This window comes from Prionailurus viverrinus, chromosome B2 (genome assembly GCF_022837055.1).
Source record: "Prionailurus viverrinus isolate Anna chromosome B2, UM_Priviv_1.0, whole genome shotgun sequence".
Classification (NCBI taxonomy): domain Eukaryota; kingdom Metazoa; phylum Chordata; class Mammalia; order Carnivora; family Felidae; genus Prionailurus; species Prionailurus viverrinus.
Window position 1 is genome coordinate 80307258 of NC_062565.1, and position 19979 is coordinate 80327236.

At 39.9% G+C, this 19979-nt stretch overlaps 1 protein-coding gene across 1 annotated transcript in view; it reads right to left on the bottom strand.

Annotated features, from left to right (window-relative positions):
• Positions 1–5647: 5647 nt before the first annotated feature.
• Positions 5648–19979, bottom strand: part of RRAGD (Ras related GTP binding D) — a 39965-nt gene continuing 25633 nt past the window's right edge. Inside the window, exons 5-7 of the mRNA XM_047860662.1 lie at positions 19665–19807; positions 14712–14860; positions 5648–8457 (exon numbers count right to left, since the gene is read on the bottom strand). Of these exons, the coding sequence (XP_047716618.1) occupies positions 8306–8457; positions 14712–14860; positions 19665–19807 (444 nt within the window). The 3' untranslated portion in view covers positions 5648–8305. The remainder of the gene's footprint in view (positions 8458–14711; positions 14861–19664; positions 19808–19979) is intronic.

Below are 19979 nucleotides of genomic sequence, written 5' to 3' on the forward strand. Positions count from 1 at the left end.
AATAAATAAATATTTTTAAAAAATTAAAAAAAAAAAAAAGACTTGCCTAGGATACGTATTTAAAATACAAATTCCTAGACCTCTCCCCAGAGATTCAGATTCAAGAAGGCTGGAGTAGAGATGAGAATTTATGTTTTTAAACACCCTAGATGATTCTTACGATCCAAGAACTTTGGAAAGCTCTGGCCTTGAGCATTAAATGAAATGGTAGGACATGAATTTGATGGTGCTTTTTCTTGCACCTTATTAATCTGAGTTCCTTCCTCTCCCACTGAGATGGAAAGATATCTAGGACTGGCCCCTCCCAGTCAGCCCCTTTACTGGCTGCTTCCCATGGAAGGGAGGTGACTGAGGTCGCTTGTAGAAGTCTGGGAGAAGTCTGGAGTTTGTTCCTGGTTACTGACTACTTGAAGGCAGGGCATTACCGTCATGAGCTCTCTGCAAGGCCAGAGGCAAGCAATGACTGGGCAGCAGTCACAGGGACTTAGGCAATAATGGAAGGTGGAAGCAACCAGAATCAGCTTGTAGGACAAATGGAATTCTCCACACAGGTGGTGAGGGTAAGTGTCGGTGGCAAGAACTCCTGTCCCTTTCAAGGTCCTTCTGATTGAACTAAGAATCAAATTGACACGAGACAGATAAACAGAAGAAAATCAAATTTTATAGCATATGTAGGGGGCATCCACACAGACCTGGAAACTCTAAAGTCAGGCAAAATGAGTTCTATATGTCATTCTGAACTAAGGAGAAGTGGGTGGGGATCTGAGGCTTCAAGGGAAGAATGCACTTAACAGGGCAATAAAAAGTAATGCAGATGTTTGGTAATAAAATGTTTGCCCTACCATACAGATGGGTCACTCAGATAAAAATTATCTCTGATAATTATCCTTATTCTGGGAAATACCCCCAATTTAGATTCTTCTCTGTGGTTAAGGAAAGGACAGAAGTTTCTCTTGAGCCTGAAAGGTCTTGATTGCCTTCAGCTCAGTCTTCACACTAGAGTGGCTCATCTTGGGGTGGCCTGCATTAGCATGGAAGAAACTGAGGTCAACTGTAGTTGGCCATTCAGGGGAAGGGTCTTAAGTGGGGTTTTTTTTTGTTTTGTTTTGTTTTGTTTTGTGGGTTTTTTTTGCTCAGTTTTGAGAAACTAGAAAGATCCTCCTTGCCCCAGCCATTGATTAGTAAGATTGAAGAAGCAGGGTGGTCAAGACCTCAGGCAGCCCGACACTAGTTAATGCCCTCTTCCACCCTGAGTGTAGCAGCAGATCACGTCTCTTTCATGGGGAAGAGCCTTGCTCACCTGCTTCTTGGGAGTCTCAAAATACTACAAAAGGGCAAAACTCATGCAGCCTCGATATTGGGTAATACCAATATCATCTGATTTAACAAAGGACCACATAGAAATCAGTTGTAAATTCATAAGTCCCTAAAATCCCGGTAAAGTTAACTATTTATTACAGTCAAGGATAGAGTCTACAGTAAATGATGATCTTGCCAGGACAGCAGCCTCCTAAATCCCCTACAACCCAGCATACAAAAACGTCCAAGGGATGGCAATGGAAAGTAGAACTACTCTGGTAAACAGCAGAAAGCCCTGATTAAGTGAAAGGAAAATTCAAGAAATTCCTCAGAATTTCCCCTAGGTTTGTTAAGATTTTAAAATTAACAGGAGGGGTGCCTGGGTGGCTCAGTCAGTTAAGCGTCTGGCTTCGGCTCAGGTGGTGATCTCATGGTTTGTGGGTGCGAGCCCTGCGTCGGGCTCTGTGCTGACAGCTCACAGCCTGGAGCCTGCTTCGGATTCTGTGCCTCCCTCTCTCTCTGTCCCTCCTCCGCTCATGTTCTGTCTCTGTCTCTCAAAAATAAATAAACATTAGGGAAAGAAAATATTTTAGGCTAGAAAGAAAATCCTCAGGTATCTCTGATCTGGCAAATGGATTCATTCGTTCCAGCAATGCTTTACAAATAGAGCATGACCCATTAGTGAATTGTGACATCTTTTTCAAAAAGGAAATAAAAAAATACTAGAATGCATTGCATGTAGAAGGAATAATACTATGTGAGATTTTTTTAAATGTTTATTATTTATTTTTGAGAGAGAGAGATACAAAGCACGAGCAGGGGAGGGGCAGGGAGAGAGGGAGACAGAATCTGAAACAGGCTCCAGCTCTGAGCTGTCAGCCCAGAGCTCCATGCGGGGCTCGAACTCAGGAAATGTGAGATCGTGACCTGAGCCGAAGTTGGATGCTTAAGATCCAGGTGTCCCTACTTTGTGAGATTTTTGAAAAAGTAATATTTATAAGGGGTGCCTGGTTGGCTCAGTTGGTGGGCAGTGCAACTCTTTTTTTTTTTTTTAATGTTTTATTTTATTTTTGAGAAAGAGAAAGAGAGTGCAAGCAGAGGTAAGGAAGAGAGAAGGAGACAAAGGATCTGGAAGCAGGCTCTGACAGCAGAGAGCCAGACATGGGGCTTGAACTCACGAACCATTGAGATCATGACCTAAGCCAAAGTCAAAGGCTTAACCAATTGAGCCACCCAGGTGCCCCGACAGTGTGACTCTTAATCTCCATGTTGTGAGTTGGCACCCCAACTGAGTGTAGAAATTACTTAAAAATAAACTCTTGGGACGCCTGGTGGCTCAGTTGGTTAAATGTCTGACTTCGGATCAGGTCATGATCTTGTGGTTCCTGAGTTCAAGCCCCATGTCAGACTCTGTGCTGACAGCTCAGAGCCTGGAGCCTGCTTCAGATTCTGTGTCTTCCTCTCTCTCTGCCCCTCCCCTGCTAGTGCTCTGTCTCTTAAAATAAATGAACATTAAATTTTTTTTAAAGTAATAAACATTAAAAATAGTTTTAAAAATAAACCCTTTAAAAATATAATAAAATCTTTTTAAAAAGTAATATTTATAAGTGTGAGTATGTGATAGTTTGCAATGTGAATTATATTTATTGTGGCTCACAAGTTTAAAATGGATTCCATAAAGGGTCAACTCCTACAGTTCTATAAAGTGCCTTATTTTCTATTATTAAAATCCTTGCATCTCCAGAATCTGCCATTTAGATATTTTATTAAGAACACCTGAATAGGTGTTCGTAGGGGCGCCCGGGTGGCTCAGTTCGTTGAGCATCTGACTTCGGCTTAGGTCATGATCTCATGGTTCGTGGGTTTGAGACCCCGTGTCAGGCTCTGTGCTGACAGCTCAGAGCCTGGAGCCTGCTTCAGATTCTGCGTCTCCCTCTCCCTCTGCCCCTCCCCTGCTCTCACTCTCTCTCTCAAAAATGAATACACATTAAAAAGTTTAAAAAAAAACACGTAGCATATAAAAAGTGTCATATCAGTAACTGTTGAATGAAAAACAATTATCATTTCCCTCAGAAAATGACTGACAAAGAAAAGAATCAAAACTCACGGATCCTCTTATTTACCATGCACTGTATGGGCATTCTGGTTCAGTTCTGTTGAGGGAAAATGAGCCACGGCTGAAGAGGGAAGTAAAAACCTGGGAAGCAGGTTCTTGCAAACTGTATTGAGGAGTATGACTGAGATCTATAATGGAGAGCTACGAGGGGTGTTAAGCAAGGGAGTGATGTGGTCAGAACTGTGGTGTAGAACAGTCACTCTGGGTCTTGTGTGGAGAATGGATGGATGAGGTGGAGAGACGTTAGTTGAGAGGTTATTAAGATCCAGAGAGAGGAGATGGTGATCTAAAGCAGGATAATGGCAAAAGAGACGGAGAGAATAGATTGAATAGAAGTTTGTAAGGCTGCTGGTTAAGGGTCAGACTCTCAGTTTTGGCTCAGGTCATGATCTCACAGTTTCTAGGGTTTGAGCCCTGCATCAGGTTCTGTGCTGACGGTGCAGAGCCTGCTTGGGATTCTTTTTCTCCCTCTCTTTCTGTCCCTCCCTTGCTCATGCTGTCTCTGTCTCAAAATAAATAAACTTAAAAAAAAAAAAAAAACTTAAAAAAAAAAAAGCTTGTAAGGCTGAGCTGAAAGAACTGGGTGGTTGAAAGGGTGAACAGGAAGGAAGAGCCAAGAAGGAGGCCTACATTTCTGGCAGGCACCACAGGGAGTATAGTCCTACCACCATAGAAAGAGGAGATTTAGCAAGAAGGAAGCAAGTTCAATTTTTGGACATGTTAGATTTAAGGGTCCCCTAATAGAAGATGACAGCAAAAGTATGCTAATGGCAATTTTAAATATAGGTCTGCATCTCAAGAAAAGGTTAGGGTTGAAAAGTATCTTTTTGAATTTTAGTCCAGATCAGTGTTTTGTTTTCTATAAATATGGTTACACATATTAAAAATGAAGTAAAAGGTTAAATACAGCTAAGCTCAAAGGCTTATTCTCTCTTGGTTTTCTCAGAATTTTATATACTTTGGTTTCTTAGAAGACCAAAAGTCTGGACAAGGTATTTGAATTCTCTTCTGACATTTAAACACTATCTGTTAATATGATTTTTGGCAGTAGAGTTATTTAATGGATTAGGAAGAAAAACGCATAATCTTGAAGTACATTTAGAGCTGCTCATATTGGTTCTCGCGTAAGAAAAGGTGTTTTTTTTTTTAATATCCCAGCATTTTAGCCTTCATAAGTCCACGCAGCAGTAAATCCTAAACTTCAAGTCCCCGTCTTCAGATTTGTGAAGGGAGGCTACTTAAAGGGACATGTGGTCTGGCTGCTTAGAGCAGTATTGAGAGGGTGGACTCTCCAGGCAGACTCCGGCCCTTCTGTCTTACCACTTATATGATCTTGACCAAGGGATTTCATCCCTCTACCCTCAGTTGCCTCATCTGTAAGATAGTGATAATAGTACCCCCTCTTGGGTTTATGAAGATAACTTACATAAAAGCACTTATGAAATATTGTGTGCACTCAATCATGTTATCAGTAAGTAACTCTGTTCAAGACAATTTTCTTTCTCCTAAACTCAACATCACCACTGATAAAAAACCATAGAAAAATATTATCTTAGGTCAGGTTTTCCAACCAGAAACAGAATTTCATATATAAGATGTAACATCTAAAGGCTAGTCTTTTCTGGGAACTCTTAGGTATCTGTCAAAGTCATCACAGAGTGGAATCTTACTAAGCAATGCAGAATCGATGAGGTGGACTGTTTGGAAAAGAATTCCCAGGTAGCTAGGGACTAGGGCCAGAGAAGCAAGAATTAATATCTGAAGTTTACTGAAAAACCAGTTCTACATTCCAAACAGTCATGTTCCCATCAAAAATATGGATAAGGGTGTTCACAATATAAAAATAAAAGTGTAAATCCAATGTAAGTAGAGTAGTTTACCTTCATTTCCATAAAATGGAAATTAATCAGGACAAACATTTTACTAAAGGGACCCGGCAGGGCCAGTGAAGCAATGATACTCCTGTATGGGATAAAACCACACAAGTAGGAAGGACCATACCTACGCTTCACCAAGAGAATATTCTGCTCCCAGAATGATTAGTTATGAATATGCTTGAAATAAAATGAGAGCCTTCCCAAATCATGAGCATGACACATGCTTTTCAATTGGCTGTTAACATTCTTGAAAGCAACGGTTTACCAATAATTACAAATGATGTACGGCTTAAAGTAAAACATAATACGATGCTTGATTACAAATTACAACCAGTCTATAGAAGTTAAATGCATACCATACTTTAATAATCAAGACAGTTTAGCCATTTTTCTGGAGTATGTCTCAAACAGAGTTAGCATATAACCCGTATTTAACAATATTGCTGAGTTTTTAGTCATTTTATATTTAAGGGTCCAAAATATATTATGTTCACAAAATAACACTGTGAATGCCAACCAGTTTTTTACTTATTCCTTCAGAAACACTCTACCCTGGTCATACACACTAATTTTTATCACTAAAAATAACCAAAGGTGGTAATTCAGTCTCACCTCTACACAGAAGTTCTAATTGCCCCAGAAACCTGTAGGTCAAGTTCTCAACCCTTGAAAAGGAGCAAAAATGTTCCAGGCCATCACCATAGCCATGTATTTGGGCTTTGTATTTATAGCATTAGATTTGAGACCTAAATATGGTCATACGCATCGCAGTAACCCAAGTTCCATATCAGAAATAAAATGTGAAAGGAATCAAAGAGATTTGATTAATTCCAATAGCACAGACTTCAAAAATTGAACTCTTAGACATAACTCCTACATCTGTCTTTAACTAAGAGGTCATTACCATGCTTACAGGTTTGAGGCAGTAATCTATGGATTAGTGTGTGATTAATCAAAGAGTGCACTTACTACCATGAACTTGGGTCCTATGCCATAGGATTATTTTTGCTTTCTCCAAAAGAACCATTTGCTCCTGAAGTAATAGACTTTTAAGGCACATTTTAACAAAAACCCATCATATACCCAGCTTAAAAATGGAAGCTCCTCCTGGTTACAACAATATATATATATAGCTAAGTAATGTGTGATTTACCAGATAGGCAAGTGTCTCTACTTTTAGGATAAAGTCACATTAGAAAAGTGATTCTTTATTTGCTTAATCAAAAAGAAACATTGTGTAAAAAATATTAGAGCATTAAATTTATAAGAATAACCCATATGTACCAAGCCTGTTGGCAAAGATCCAAAGATCCAACAGGATATAGGTCTAGAAATTAAGGAAAAGGCTCCTTTGGAACCCTGGGCTTCTACTGACCCAGGTTTCTGAGCAGGAATCATGAGGAAGGGAGTTGGGCGCCTTAATGATTTTTGGAAATTTCCTTCCAAAATGCACAGACCCTTGGGAGGACTCAAATCTTAAACCACAATCAGTCTTGCATTTGCAGTTAGCAGCCTCAAAGGAATAGGATTTGGGGAGTAAAGGAGAGAGGATGGAAGGAAGCTACAGATGGAAGTGAGATAGTTTCAAGGGCAAGTAACTTTAGAAACTTGGTACATTTTGCTAGGACCAGCTTTGATTTCCTCAGGAGTCTCTGCTTAAAAATAAATAAATAAATAAAATTATTTTCTAATACCCACAAGTAGCTTTAGGGCACTGACCCTGGGGATGGACATAGAATTACCTACTTGGAATGGTCTGGGGTGAGGGGTGATTAGTAAGTCTCTTAACATCCTGATAGTCTAAGGTAAGTGGAAGTGGAAGAATTTCATGGAGACCAAGACATAGCTAACTGTAACGCCTCCTCTTCCCACTGATCGTTAGGGGTTTGCAGGATGGCTTTTCAGCTGTGCAGAGTGTGCTGCTAGCAAGCTGAGCTCTAGTTCAGTCCTAAGGTGGGAACAGGCAGAGTCCACAAGGCACACGATCACAGATGAGCAGGAGGCTCAGTGGCGACAAACATGCTCACCAGGATTATGCTCTCCGCTCAAGTTCTGGGACATTCCCTGCGGTCATGATCCTCAACAAATGTTTTAAATGTTGCACAACAACAGGCCCATTGCTCAGGGCCGAACATACAGAATTGTATATATATTTTTAAATCTGTAGGTACCAATCACCTACAATTGGGAAACCATGTGGCCTCTGATGTTACTTTGACCAATCTCCAGTGATTGGCACCATTTTGGAAATCTGGTCCCGAAGGTTCTAAAGAACAGTAATGCAGCAAAAAGGAACGACCTCTCTGTATAAAATGATTATGGAGATGTGTGTTGAGGTATAGAGCTCTGTAAAAACTGTTGAGTCGGGAAGTACTGCCCCAGCTATAGAAATTTTTAGGTAAGTTTGGTGCTAACAGTATTCTACAAAACTCCCGTTTATACCAGTGATAAACAGGAGACAGTTCTTATTGCTCCTGGAGCTTGCTGCCCCAATCTGTTCCAGCTCCACTGAAAAATGATTTTTCTCGACAATTGTTAGCAAAGATTCCCAAAGTGATTAAAAAAAAAAAAGTCATTGCCAGTGCATTGCTTTTTGATTTCTGATTGCCATATAGATCTGAACTACACTACAGTATGCATGTCCTTGACACCAAGTACAGAAAAAAGCTTAGAAAAGTTGTTTTATCAAAGTTCAAAGAAAAAAAAACATGAAAAAGAGCAAAATATATACAGTTCCTGGCAGTCCTCACACAGGAGTTTCTGACCACAGACCATAAAAGTTTACATTTGTGTAACGAAATTACAGATTTTACTTCATTGTTAAAATACAAGTTTTGGCTTCAAAGTGCTCACTTTATTTAAAAAAGAGAAGATCAAGAGGGTTGCAGGAATTTTTCTTTTCTTACACCAAATACATCATGTGTCCCATATCCTTTTTCCTTTTCCTTTAGTGCAACACAGCTCAGTGGCCTCACTGGAAGGTCTGGCTTAAAAAGATACTCCTGAAACTTCACTACAGCAGCACATTAGGGGTCCCATTGGGGGTGGCTCCTTTTTTCTTCTGTAGCCGATTCTGAACTTTTCGTGATTTCACCATCTTCATTCTCACCTCAAAAACTTCATGGATGGCCTTCCGGAAGCAATGAAAATTATAGTCAATAAGCCCTGGAGAAGAAAACAAAAATATTTAGAAATGTCTCATGGAGCACCTGGGTGGCTCAGCTGGTTAAGCATCTGACTCTTGATTTCAGCTCAGGTCATGATCTCAAGGTCTTGAGTTTAAGCCCAGCATTGGGCTCAGCACTGGGCGTGAAGCCTACTTGAAATAAAAAGAAAAGAAAATTTTTAAAAAGACACTTAGAAACAATCTCCTCTTTTCATGTCTGCTGTGGCCAAGACAAACAACTAGGGGGAGGCAAAAGAGCAGCCGTAACAGAAGGTTCACAGACTTCCTGAGGAGCTCTGCAGCTGGGCTTCAGGAATTGCAGGCAAGATTTTGCAAATGGACATGTTTTCCTAAGGAAAGGTTCCAGAGATGGGGCACCTGGATGGCTCAGTCAGTTGAGCGACTGACTCTTGATTTCAGCTCAGGTCATGATCCTGGGGTCATGAGATCGGGTCCCGAGTCTAGCTCTGTGCTGAGGGTGGAGCCTGCTTGGGATTCTCTATCTCTTTCCCTCTGTTCCTCTCCCTCACTCATGCTCTCTCTCTCTCTAAAAAAAAAAAAAAGTTTCCAGATGATAGACCACATTTCCACAGTGTCTATGATCCACAACATTTGAAGAACCAACTAAAGTGCACATTTTTCTGACATGTCAGAATTCAAAATTTCTTACAATTAAGACATATCTTCCATGAAATGTTTATTACTTTTCCCCAAAGGGGATTATTAAATTGACTCTGAGTGGAGGCAGACCCTGACTTGAAGTATGGCTGAGATCTCAAAGCTTTAGGATCAATGATTCAATTGATCGATATTTACCAAATATCTATTATCTTTAAGCCATAGTCATAAGCCCTGGGGAAAGCAAAGTCCTAAGTTTAGAGTGGTAACAGTCACCTCCAGTCAATTCTAAGCTCACAAGTTCAACAATCAATGACACTCGAGTTTTTTCAATACTAAGTAAATTTTAAATGCAAAAAAAGTAAGGGAGAATCTTTTTGTGTTTTCTGAAATTATTGGTACAAGAATAGAATAAAAGATAATCCAAAGTCTTCAGTGCATTCTTCATCATCACTAATGTGTAAAAGTGTTGAGAGCAACATTATGTTTATACCAATTAGGATAAGGCAGTTGGTTCTATTCACTATCTTTAACTGTATTGAAATAAGTAGCCCAGTGGTTATTTCCATCCACTCAGGTGATACTTCCAAAGCCCAAACCCAAAATAAAAGAATTGGGATTCCAGCCAAGGAGTGAAATTCTTCCAAATAGTCGTAGTGCACTGGAGCAAACACCATCTCAGCTCCCAGGAGCTGGAAACCCTCTCAGAGGCGCCCTCTGGTGCTTCTGCAGCGTTAGTGACCACAGTGCAATAAAACCTCCGAGTGATCTCCCTCAAGACAATTACCAGAATAAAGGGATAAGTAATAATAAATAAATAAGTCCAGGGGTGCCTGGCTGGCTCAGTCAGTAGAGCATGCGACTCCTGATCTCGGTTGTGAGTATGAGACCCATGTTGGGTGTAGAGATTACTTAAAAATAAAATCTTAAAAAAGAAAAAAGTAGCTCTTTTCTGCCTGAGGCTTTCTTTAGACCACAGAACTTCCTCAACCGCACACAGACAGGTACCAGAGATATGGGAATGAACGTTTTAAGGGTACTCCTCAAACAGAGGGGCCTGGGGGAAGGTGGATAAATGTTTCAGTCTTCCATACTCAACTGGGGTGATCTGAATTTGTTCCACACAGCTTCTCAGAGATTCTCCTATTGGGAGTGAGCATAATACTGCTCATTGACACCACTCTGGGGGGCTTTTCTACCTTCCCAACTCATTTCCCCACTTCCTCAGTTTGGTTTTTGGGACCATTTTTCATATAAAGCATGTAATTAAAAGAAAATAGGGGCACCTGGCTGGTTCAATCAGTAGAGTATCCGACTCTCGATCTCAGGGTCATAAATTCAAGCCCCACACTGGGTGTGAAGAATAAAAGAAATAAATTTCAAATATAAAGGAAAATAAACAAGGAGCAAATAAATGATTTTATTTAGTGGGAATTTGGATACAAGATGTGAGAACAACCTCAAAATTCTTTGCCTATACAGTAAAACCTTGGCTTGTGAGCATAATTCATTCCACAGGCATGCTTGTAATTCAAAGCACCTGTATATCGAAACAAATTCAAGAACTACTGCCTCAGTTGTGATCATGTGAGGTTCGGCATCACATACTACTTATATTGCAAGACATAGCTCGTTTATCAAGTTAAAAATTACTAGAAATGTTTGCTCGTCTTGCAGAACACTTGTAGAACAAGTTACTTGCAATCCAAGGTTTTACTGTATATGGAACCAACTTATGGAAGAAAGCTTAGCTAAAAAAAAACTGGCTCAATGAGAATTCAACTTGCAGAAATATTCTATTGGGGTGCCAGAAATATTCTATTCAGTCGGTTAAGCATCCGACTCTTGATCTTGGCTCAGGTCATTATCTCACAGTTTATGAGATTGAGCCCTGAGTCAGGCTCTGTGCAGACAGTATGGAGCCTGCTTGGGATTCTCTCTCCCTCTCTCTCTCTGTTCCTCCCCACTTGCACTCTCTCTCAAAATAAATAAATAAACATTTTAAACAAACAAAAAAGAAATATTCTATTGATAGTTCCTGAAAAATCTTAACTTAATTCATCTTTGCAATTTAAAATGTTAACAGTATCTTGCTGCATTTGAAGTTTTAAAAGTAGAAATTCACAAGGCACCTGGGCAGCTCAGTTGGTTGAATGTCAACTCCTGATTTAGGCTTAGGTCATGATCTCAATATCGATTGTGAGCTCAGCATGGATTCTCTCTCTTCCTCCCTCTCTGTCCCTCCCCTGCTCGTGTTCTCTCTCAAAATAAATACATAAACATTAAAAGAAAAAAAAAAAGATCCACATGATAAATTCCTGCTTAAATTTACTTCCATAACCATACATGGATGTTAAAATTAATGGGCAAAAGTGTGAGGAGGAACAAAATTTACATAGTTTTAAAGTATTTATTAACTAGAAAGGGAAAGACAGGAACTTTCCAGTGGAAAAACCTGGCAGACATTGCCTTAACTAAATCAAGGTCAGCATCACCAGTAATAAGACTTATCAACATCATGAACCACTTGATAGGATACACTGAGAAGGACACATTCTTGCCTAAGTGCATAATCTTGTTCCAACTGTGTGGAAACAATAGACAAATCCAATTTGAGGAACATTCTACAAAATAATTGATCGGTACTCTTCAGAAGTGTCAAGGTCATGAAAGATGAAGAACTGTCACAGATTGGAGGAGACTTGGAAGAATAACCAGTAAATCAATTTGGGATCCTAAAACAGAAAAAGGGTATTTTTGGAAAAATGGCGCAATCTGAATAAGGTCTACAGTTTCATTAATAGTATTATACCAATGGTAATTTCCTACTTTTCTTTAAAAAAACTTTTTTAAATGTTTAGTTTTGAGAGTGAGAGAGACAGAGTGTGGGTGGGGGAGGGGCAGAGAGAGAGAGGGAGACACAGCATCTGAAGCAGGCTCCAGGCTCTGAACTGTCAGCACAGAGCCCGATGCAAGGCTTGAACTCACAAACCATGAGATCATGACCTGAGCTGAAGTTGGATGCCCAAATGACTGAGCCACCCAGGCGCCCCTCCTACTTTTCATACTGTAGTATATAGTATGTAAGATGTTAACATTTGGAAAATTGGATGAGGAATATGTGTAAACCATGTACTATTTTTGCAACTTTTCTGTTAAGTCTAAAATCAGTTCAAAATAAACAAGCTCGGGGCGCCTGGGTGGCGCAGTCGGTTAAGCGTCCGACTTCAGCCAGGTCACGATCTCGCGGTCCGAGAGTTCGAGCCCCGCGTCAGGCTCTGGGCTGATGGCTCAGAGCCTGGAGCCTGTTTCCGATTCTGTGCCTCCCTCTCTCTCTGCCCCTCCCCCGTTCATGCTCTGTCTCTCTCTGTCGCAAAAATAAATAAACGTTGAAAAAAAAAATTAAAAAAAAAAACAAAAAAAAAAACAAGCTCTCCAGGTTGACACTAATGTACCCTAAATTTTAGGACCTGCCGCTAGCCTAGATTGTTTTGGGGCTCTAGTTGTACTATTTGCATTACTTTTATTTAGCTTCCAAAATCAACATGAAGTATTAATCACCAAATATAAATTCTGAAAATATCTTTAACCAAGGAAATATATGTATAATGGTTTAAAACACAATACGCACAGAGGCGCCTGGGGGCTCAGTTGGTTAAGCACCCAACTCTTGCCTTCAGCTCAGGTCATGATCTCACGGATCATGGGTCCGAGCCTTGTGTCATCAGCTCCCCGCTGACAGTCTGACAGTGCAGGGTCTGCTTGAGATTCTCTCTCTCACTCTCTGCCCCTTCCCCTTCTCTCTCTCTCTCTCCCTTAAAATAAATAAATTTGGGGTGACTGGGTGGCGCAGTCGGTTAAGCGTCCGACTTCAGCCAGGTCACGATCTCGCGGTCCGGGAGTTCGAGCCCCACATCAGGCTCTGTGCTGACAGCTCAGAGCTCAGAGCCTAGAGCCTGTTTCAGATTCTGTGTCTCCCTCTCTCTGACCCTCCCCTGTTCATTCTCTGTCTCTCTCTGTCTCAAAAATAAATAAACGTTAAAAAAAAAATCTAAATTGTGTTTTTATGCTTAATGAATTAGGAAAATTTTCATGATATAAATGAGTAAAGACAATACGATATAAAACTATATAAACAATATAGCCCCACTTTTGTCAAAAGGAAAGAAGGGATGAGGGAGGGAGGTGGGGAGAAAGAAAATCTCAGAAATTTAACATGGGGATTTAGCTCTAGATGGTGAAATTGAATGGTTTTATTTTGTTCTTTATATTTTCCCAAAGTTTCAAAGTATTTTTATAATGAACATGTGTTGTTTATAAAGAAAAAAAAAAGGCATTTTAGTAAATGTTACTATTGGCACTCTGTTGGGAATTTTTTTACCCTAAAAAAATTGGTAAATCATGCCCTAGTTGCTAGCAAAAATCCCTAGTGTGTCAGTAAGCTGGTATTTCCCAGTTTAAACAGTAGCGGGGGGAATAAGTATCTCTGTGAGTTTAGTTGCTTTGGTTTTATTTTATTTTTATTTATTTACTCATTTACATTCACATATAATATGTATTTGTATATATTTACATTATGTCATATTTATCATTTACTCATATATTATTTGTTTTTCTTTTACTTATTGGTGACTCTATTGAGCATATTCATGTCTTCCCTTTTCAGAATCATGATGCCAGCCCTGTGTTTTGAGGACTCTTTAAAGAATGTGCAGAGGCTGGGGTACCTGGGTGGCTTAATTGGTTAAGTGTCCGACTTCGGCTCAGGTCCTGATCTTGTGGTTTACAGGTTCAAGCCCCATGTGAAGTTCTGTGCTGACAGCTCAGAGCCTGGAGCCTGCTTCAGATTCTGTGTCTCCCTCTCTCTCTGCTCCTTCCCTAGCTCTCACTCTGTCTCTCTCTCTTAAAAGTAAATAGACATTTAGGGGCGCCTGGGTGGCGCAGTCGGTTAAGCGTCCGACTTCAGCCAGGTCACGATCTCGCGGTCCGGGAGTTCGAGCCCCGCGTCGGGCTCTGGGCTGATGGCTCGGAGCCTGGAGCCTGTTTCCGATGCTGTGTCTCCCTCTCTCTCTGCCCCTCCCCCATTCATGCTCTGTCTCTCTCTGTCCCAAAAAATAAATAAACGTTGAAAAAAAAAAAAAATTAAAAAAAAAAAAAAGTAAATAGACATTAAAAAAAAAATTTTTTTTTAATAATGTACAAAGGCTGAACAGAAGTTAAATACTATCTAACTTTAATGCTGTACAAATCCCCTCCTTTACACAGGGATCTCAAGGGGTCACATGGTCCCTAACACCATGCAGTAGAGTGGACCAAGAGGGAGGCCACTGGGGCCCTCCCTGAGAAGGGACTTTACAGTCTGGCAACAAGGCTTCAGCCAGCTTCACTCCCAGAAAAGCAAAAGCTCCTGGGAGGATGGTCTGGTGCCACCTCCTCCTCTGGCAGCTGCGTCACTAGAGGGCAGGCTGGCTCACAGATCCCAAAAGCCTGACTGAGCTGGGTAGGAGCCAAGGGGGCCTGGTGACTAAAGCCTGGAAGCTTCCACAGGCATGCTGCTAACGGCCCACATTCAATGAGCAGAAGTAATAGGAGTCCGAAGTGAAATATTTCATTTAAATCACACACACAAAATTACCTTTTCTTTCAAAGCTTTCCTCTCTGACAAAGCAAACAAGAGCCAGGAACTTTGTCACCTCCTTTAAATAAAGAACTGTTGTGTTATTCAGCTTTATAATGGCTGTTGATTCCTTGTCATAGGGGGTTCCTGCTCCATCTTCTTTGAGGCTGAATAGGGACAGAAACCAGAACATATTTGACTATTGAGAAAAACTACAAACTGTAACCCAGCAACAGAGACCAGCTTTAACACACAGAATGATAATCGTAACGAAAAGTTGTTTACAACTACAGTGCCTTACAGCAAAAGTCTCAGAAACACACAATCACAAGAATGTACACGGTGTATGACAGTCCCTTCCTGCTGACACATGAGTGGCTGTTGGGGAAGGTGGGCAACTCTTCAGGCACCTGAGGTACACAAGTAAGGGATGAAGGTTAGCTCTTCTCGCCTCCATAGCCCACGGGGCTTCTTGTTTTCTTCTGACAGAACAACCAGGCTGTCAAAAGCATGGTCTGATGAAAGACCAAGAAGGGCTGAATGACGGTTCCAAATTACAGAAGCCTAGGGAGACACAACAGCCAAGGACTGGCTTAGAGCCTGAATCAGGAGAAAGAATTGCTATAAAAGACAGATTTGGAACCACTGGTTAAGATTTGAATACAGACAATATATTAGATAATGCATTAATGTAGCCATGCTAAATATGCTTAATTTGATAAACTGTGGTCTTATAAAAGAATGTCTGTTTTTTGGAGAGATAAACACCCAATTATGTAGGATCAAAGATTCATGATGTCTGCAATTCACTTTCAAATGGTTTAGCAAAAACAAATCAACAACTGTATTAGAAAAAGAAAGAGCCAATATGGGAAATTGGTAAAAATTGGTGAATCCCAGTGAAGGGTACGTAGGAGTTCACTGGACTATCTTTGCACATCTTCTGTAGGGTTGAATTTTTTTCAAAATAAAACGTTAAATAAGTATACTGGTCTATTTAAGAAAGTGTGGCCTGCAGACACAGATGACTTGGGTTTGAATCCTAGTCCACTTATTATGGGAACTGGGGCAATGTGAGTAGCTTCTTTGAGCCTCAATTTTCTTATCTGTATCCTAACAGAAATTACCTCAAAGCTTCCCAACGCGATGAAATAATAGATACACAGCACTGAGCACAGTGCTGAAAACATGTAAAATGCACAATGAATGTTAACTATTGTGTTAACTTTTATTACTAGTATCGCCTTGAATGATCAAAACTGGACCCTCTGAAGACACTAATGTAATCAGAGTTATGATTTCTTTCCTCAGAGGCAAAAGAGCACTTCCCTGCACCTTTTCTGCAACTGTGTGTGTATGCATGCATGTATGTATTTTTGCTTCCCAAATTAATGAATAATTGACCAGAAATGATTAACTAGAATTGTGCTAGACCTTATTAATTCAACATAATAACTCAGCTGGTGCTAAACCAATCCCTTTGCATTATAAGAGCCAGCTTTTACTATGTGACAGGCACCATTCTTAGCTTTTACCAGGAACTATCTATTGTCTGGCCTAAGAATCCTCTAAGCCAGGTATTGAGAGGAAATAGGATAATTTGGTCAAAGCTGACGATGGGGGTGGAGCCAGGACTCAAACTAATGTAATTTCAGAGTTAATGCTTTTAATCTCATAAATATCACAAGGAAGTAGCGTGCCAAACCAGATTAAATGAGAAGCATGAATTGTAGAGTATTTCAAAGGAAATGCAAGCTTTTAGTTTTGAGAGTATTTTAAACCGGCACATATATGCATGGCTACTTAAAAGTAAATTGTGGAAGGTAGTTTTTTTTTAAAAAAGGATTCAACTCACTGTAATCTACCAAAACGTGAAAGAAAAATCTTTAAGAAGTGTTGGACCTCTGATGTTCAAAACGCTTTATCAGAATTCTTAACTTCCTTTGTACCATTTTTAGCTGCTGTGTTTCTATACTGTATTTCCCTTACTAATGAGGAATGTTCTGAGAACAATAAACTGAAACACTGGACGTTTTTCACCCAGTGAAGAAGACTGCATGTAAAACTTCCAAGTAAATATAATAGTAAACAGACACCAGGCGCTGTTTGCCAACAGCACTTAGTAACACAAGAAAATTCTTAGATGATAATGTTAAATGAACAAAGCAGGATATATATATAAAATAACATATACAAAGTGACCACATCATCCTAAAAATTACACAGAGAAATAAGAATAAAATATATGAAAATGTTAATAGTGACTGTCTCTAGATGATGAGGTTATTTTAATTTTATTTTAATTTTATTCCTTATGCTTTACATATTTTCTACAATGAGCATGGATTACATTCATAATCAGAAAAAAATAAACATTAAACAAATTGGAAAAACAAAAAAGATACAAAAAATAACAGGTAAAAATTGGTGAAGCATTACAACTGCAACAGCTATCTATTTTCTACCACTCAAGTTTCTAGCCACAAAGCAATGAAAACACAGGACGATGTAACATATTGTAAAGTGTGCATGCGTGTATGCGTGTGTGTGTGTGTGTGTGCGTGTATATTTGGTGAACAGAAGCTCAGCAGATTCCTGAGCAGACTAAGTGAGGCACCAGGTCACCTGCCTCTGGCCCTGCTGGTCTCCAAGGAGCAGCTGGGAACTGGCAGTCTGCTTCCTTGGCTGCTGCCAGTTAACTGGGCTGGCTCCTTGTGGCTCCAACAAGCACCAAGGAAACTCCAGAGCCCACGCCCGATTTGTGACCCAGGTTCTCAGGAACACTGCACTCCACCTCAGAAAAACAATCTGACTCCTCCCGATTCCGCCTGCCTCGTGTTTGTTTTAGCTGGGTGAAAGGAACTCTGATTAACATCATTTACATGAACAGCTTACCACTTACACCCAATTACCATATGGCACAATAATGATTATGCATATCATTAAATATGTGCCAGATTAATTGTGTTTATTGTATTTGATTACCACAGCAATCTAGACTGTAATCAGGGTATATTCAGTTTCCATGACTATTTCAAGGTCATCCACTTGTAGCTGAAAAACAATAGAATGCTGTAGAGCAGTAATCTTGGGCAACAAGGTCTATTTCTGAAGCCAGATGGCAATGTATTATAATAATAACAATAACAACAATAATAATAATGGAAGCTACCTTTATCCAGGGTCTACCAGGTAAAGCCTAATGATACTTCATCCTCACCACAGTCTTGTAAGGATCACTTTCCCTATTTCAGAATGGAAGGGACCGTGCATGCATGTGTGTATAACAGAGAGAATCTGAACTGAGGGGGGCAAAGGATTTTCAGATAGTGGAAAAGAAAAATGGGAAGACTGAGACCCTCACAAAGGCTGAAGGAGGCTGTGTGAGGCAGGTGACAGCTGGTGAGTAAAAAGGAAGATGAACACGAGCTTTACCTCATCAATGATTGGATAAGCATGTAAGATCCAATATAAATCAACGGCAACAACTTGATATCTTAAGACAGACAAACTAATTCATATCCATTCACTGTATATAACACCCATTCAGGAAATATAAAGTCATGTGGAAATGTTTCTATGTCTGGTACCACAATCAGTTTTCCCCACTCCTGGTTTACTTTATATTATTCTAAATGTACAGCAAGTTCTGTTTTCTAAGAATCTAAGACCATAATAATAAACAGGTAATATTGTTTGCTTGGTTTTATAATTCTCTGCTGCTCATAAAAAAGACAAAGTGTGTTAAAGAGAATCTAGAAGTTATTTCCTATAATGAAGAAGGTAATAGAAGTGTTGTTAATAAGAGATATGTATTCAGAGTTCTAGGATCTTAGTCTCTCCCAAGTGTATATGACATTATGATATGATGACAGATCAGTAGAAGAACCAGGAATCAGTTAGACTTAAGTTCAAATTCTAGTCCTATCTTTTATTGACAGTGTGAGCAGGGGTTAGAAACTTAACCACTCTGAACCTCAGTTTCCCCATCTGTGAAATGGGGATAGTAATTCCCATTTCCCTATTCCCATGGGATAGCAGGGAATTAATGATATAACGTAATATGTTTATTAGCAGAATACCAGGCATTTACTCAATAATTTTTTTATTATTGCATGCTAAATGGTATATTTATAGATCTCAGTTATTTAAAACAAAAGTATTAAAATCAAATAAGTAAATGCAAATGTTACAAAGGTTGTGAAAGGTTTCATTTTCTAATCTTAAGTATGGCTTGATCATAGCCTTTAGGAATATTTTTCGTACCCAGGGGCACCTGGGTGGCTCAGGCAGTTAAGCATCCAACTTCAGCTCAGGTCATAATCTCACAAGTTCATGAGTTCCAGCCCTGCATTGGGCTCTCTACTGTCAGCAGAGAGCCCACTTCAGACCCTCTGTCTCCATCACTCTCTGCCCCTCCCCCATCTCTCTCTCAAAAATAAAAATAAACATTTTTAAAAAAAGGAAAATAATGGGGTGCCTACGTGGCTCAGTCAGTTAAGCGTCTGACTTCGGCTCAGGTCACGATCTCGCAGTTCGTGTGCTCCAGCCCTGCGTCGGGCTCTGTGCTGACAGCTCAGAGCCTGGAGCCTGCTTCGGATTCTGTGCCTTCCTCTCCCTCTGACCCTCCCTACTCACGCTCTGTCTCTGTCTCTCTCTCTCTCTCTCAAAAATAAATAAACATTAAAAAAATTTTGGGGGGGGCGCCTGGGTGGCGCAGTCGGTTAAGCGTCCGACTTTAGCCAGGTCACGATCTCGCGGTCCGGGAGTTCGAGCCCCACGTCGGGCTCTGGGCTGATGGCTGGGAGCCTGGAGCCTGTTTCCGATTCTGTGTCTCCCTCTCTCTCTGCCCCTCCCCCGTTCATGCTCTGTCTCTCTCTGTCCCAAAAATAAATAAACGTTGAAAAAAAAATTTTTTTTTAATTTTTTATTGAAAAAAAGGATAATAAAAAGAAAGAATATTTTACTTACCCATAAATACAAGAGATGTCAATAACCACATCGATCATATCACAGCAGAGTTCATAGGTTTGCATATCCACTGGGGTACTATCAGTTGCAATATAAATTTTACTGACCACATCAAAGAGAAATGCCTTTTCAATTCCAGAATTCTGAAACAAAAAGAAGATGCTATCTTAAAGGTACAGCTGATTTCAGAACATGTCATTGTTACATAAAAAAATTATATGCCATCCTCAGTGTAAAATATAAATGAGCAAAGATTAATTTGCTAAAATTTTGTTCTTTTTTATTACAATTTAAACTTCACATAGGGACACCTGG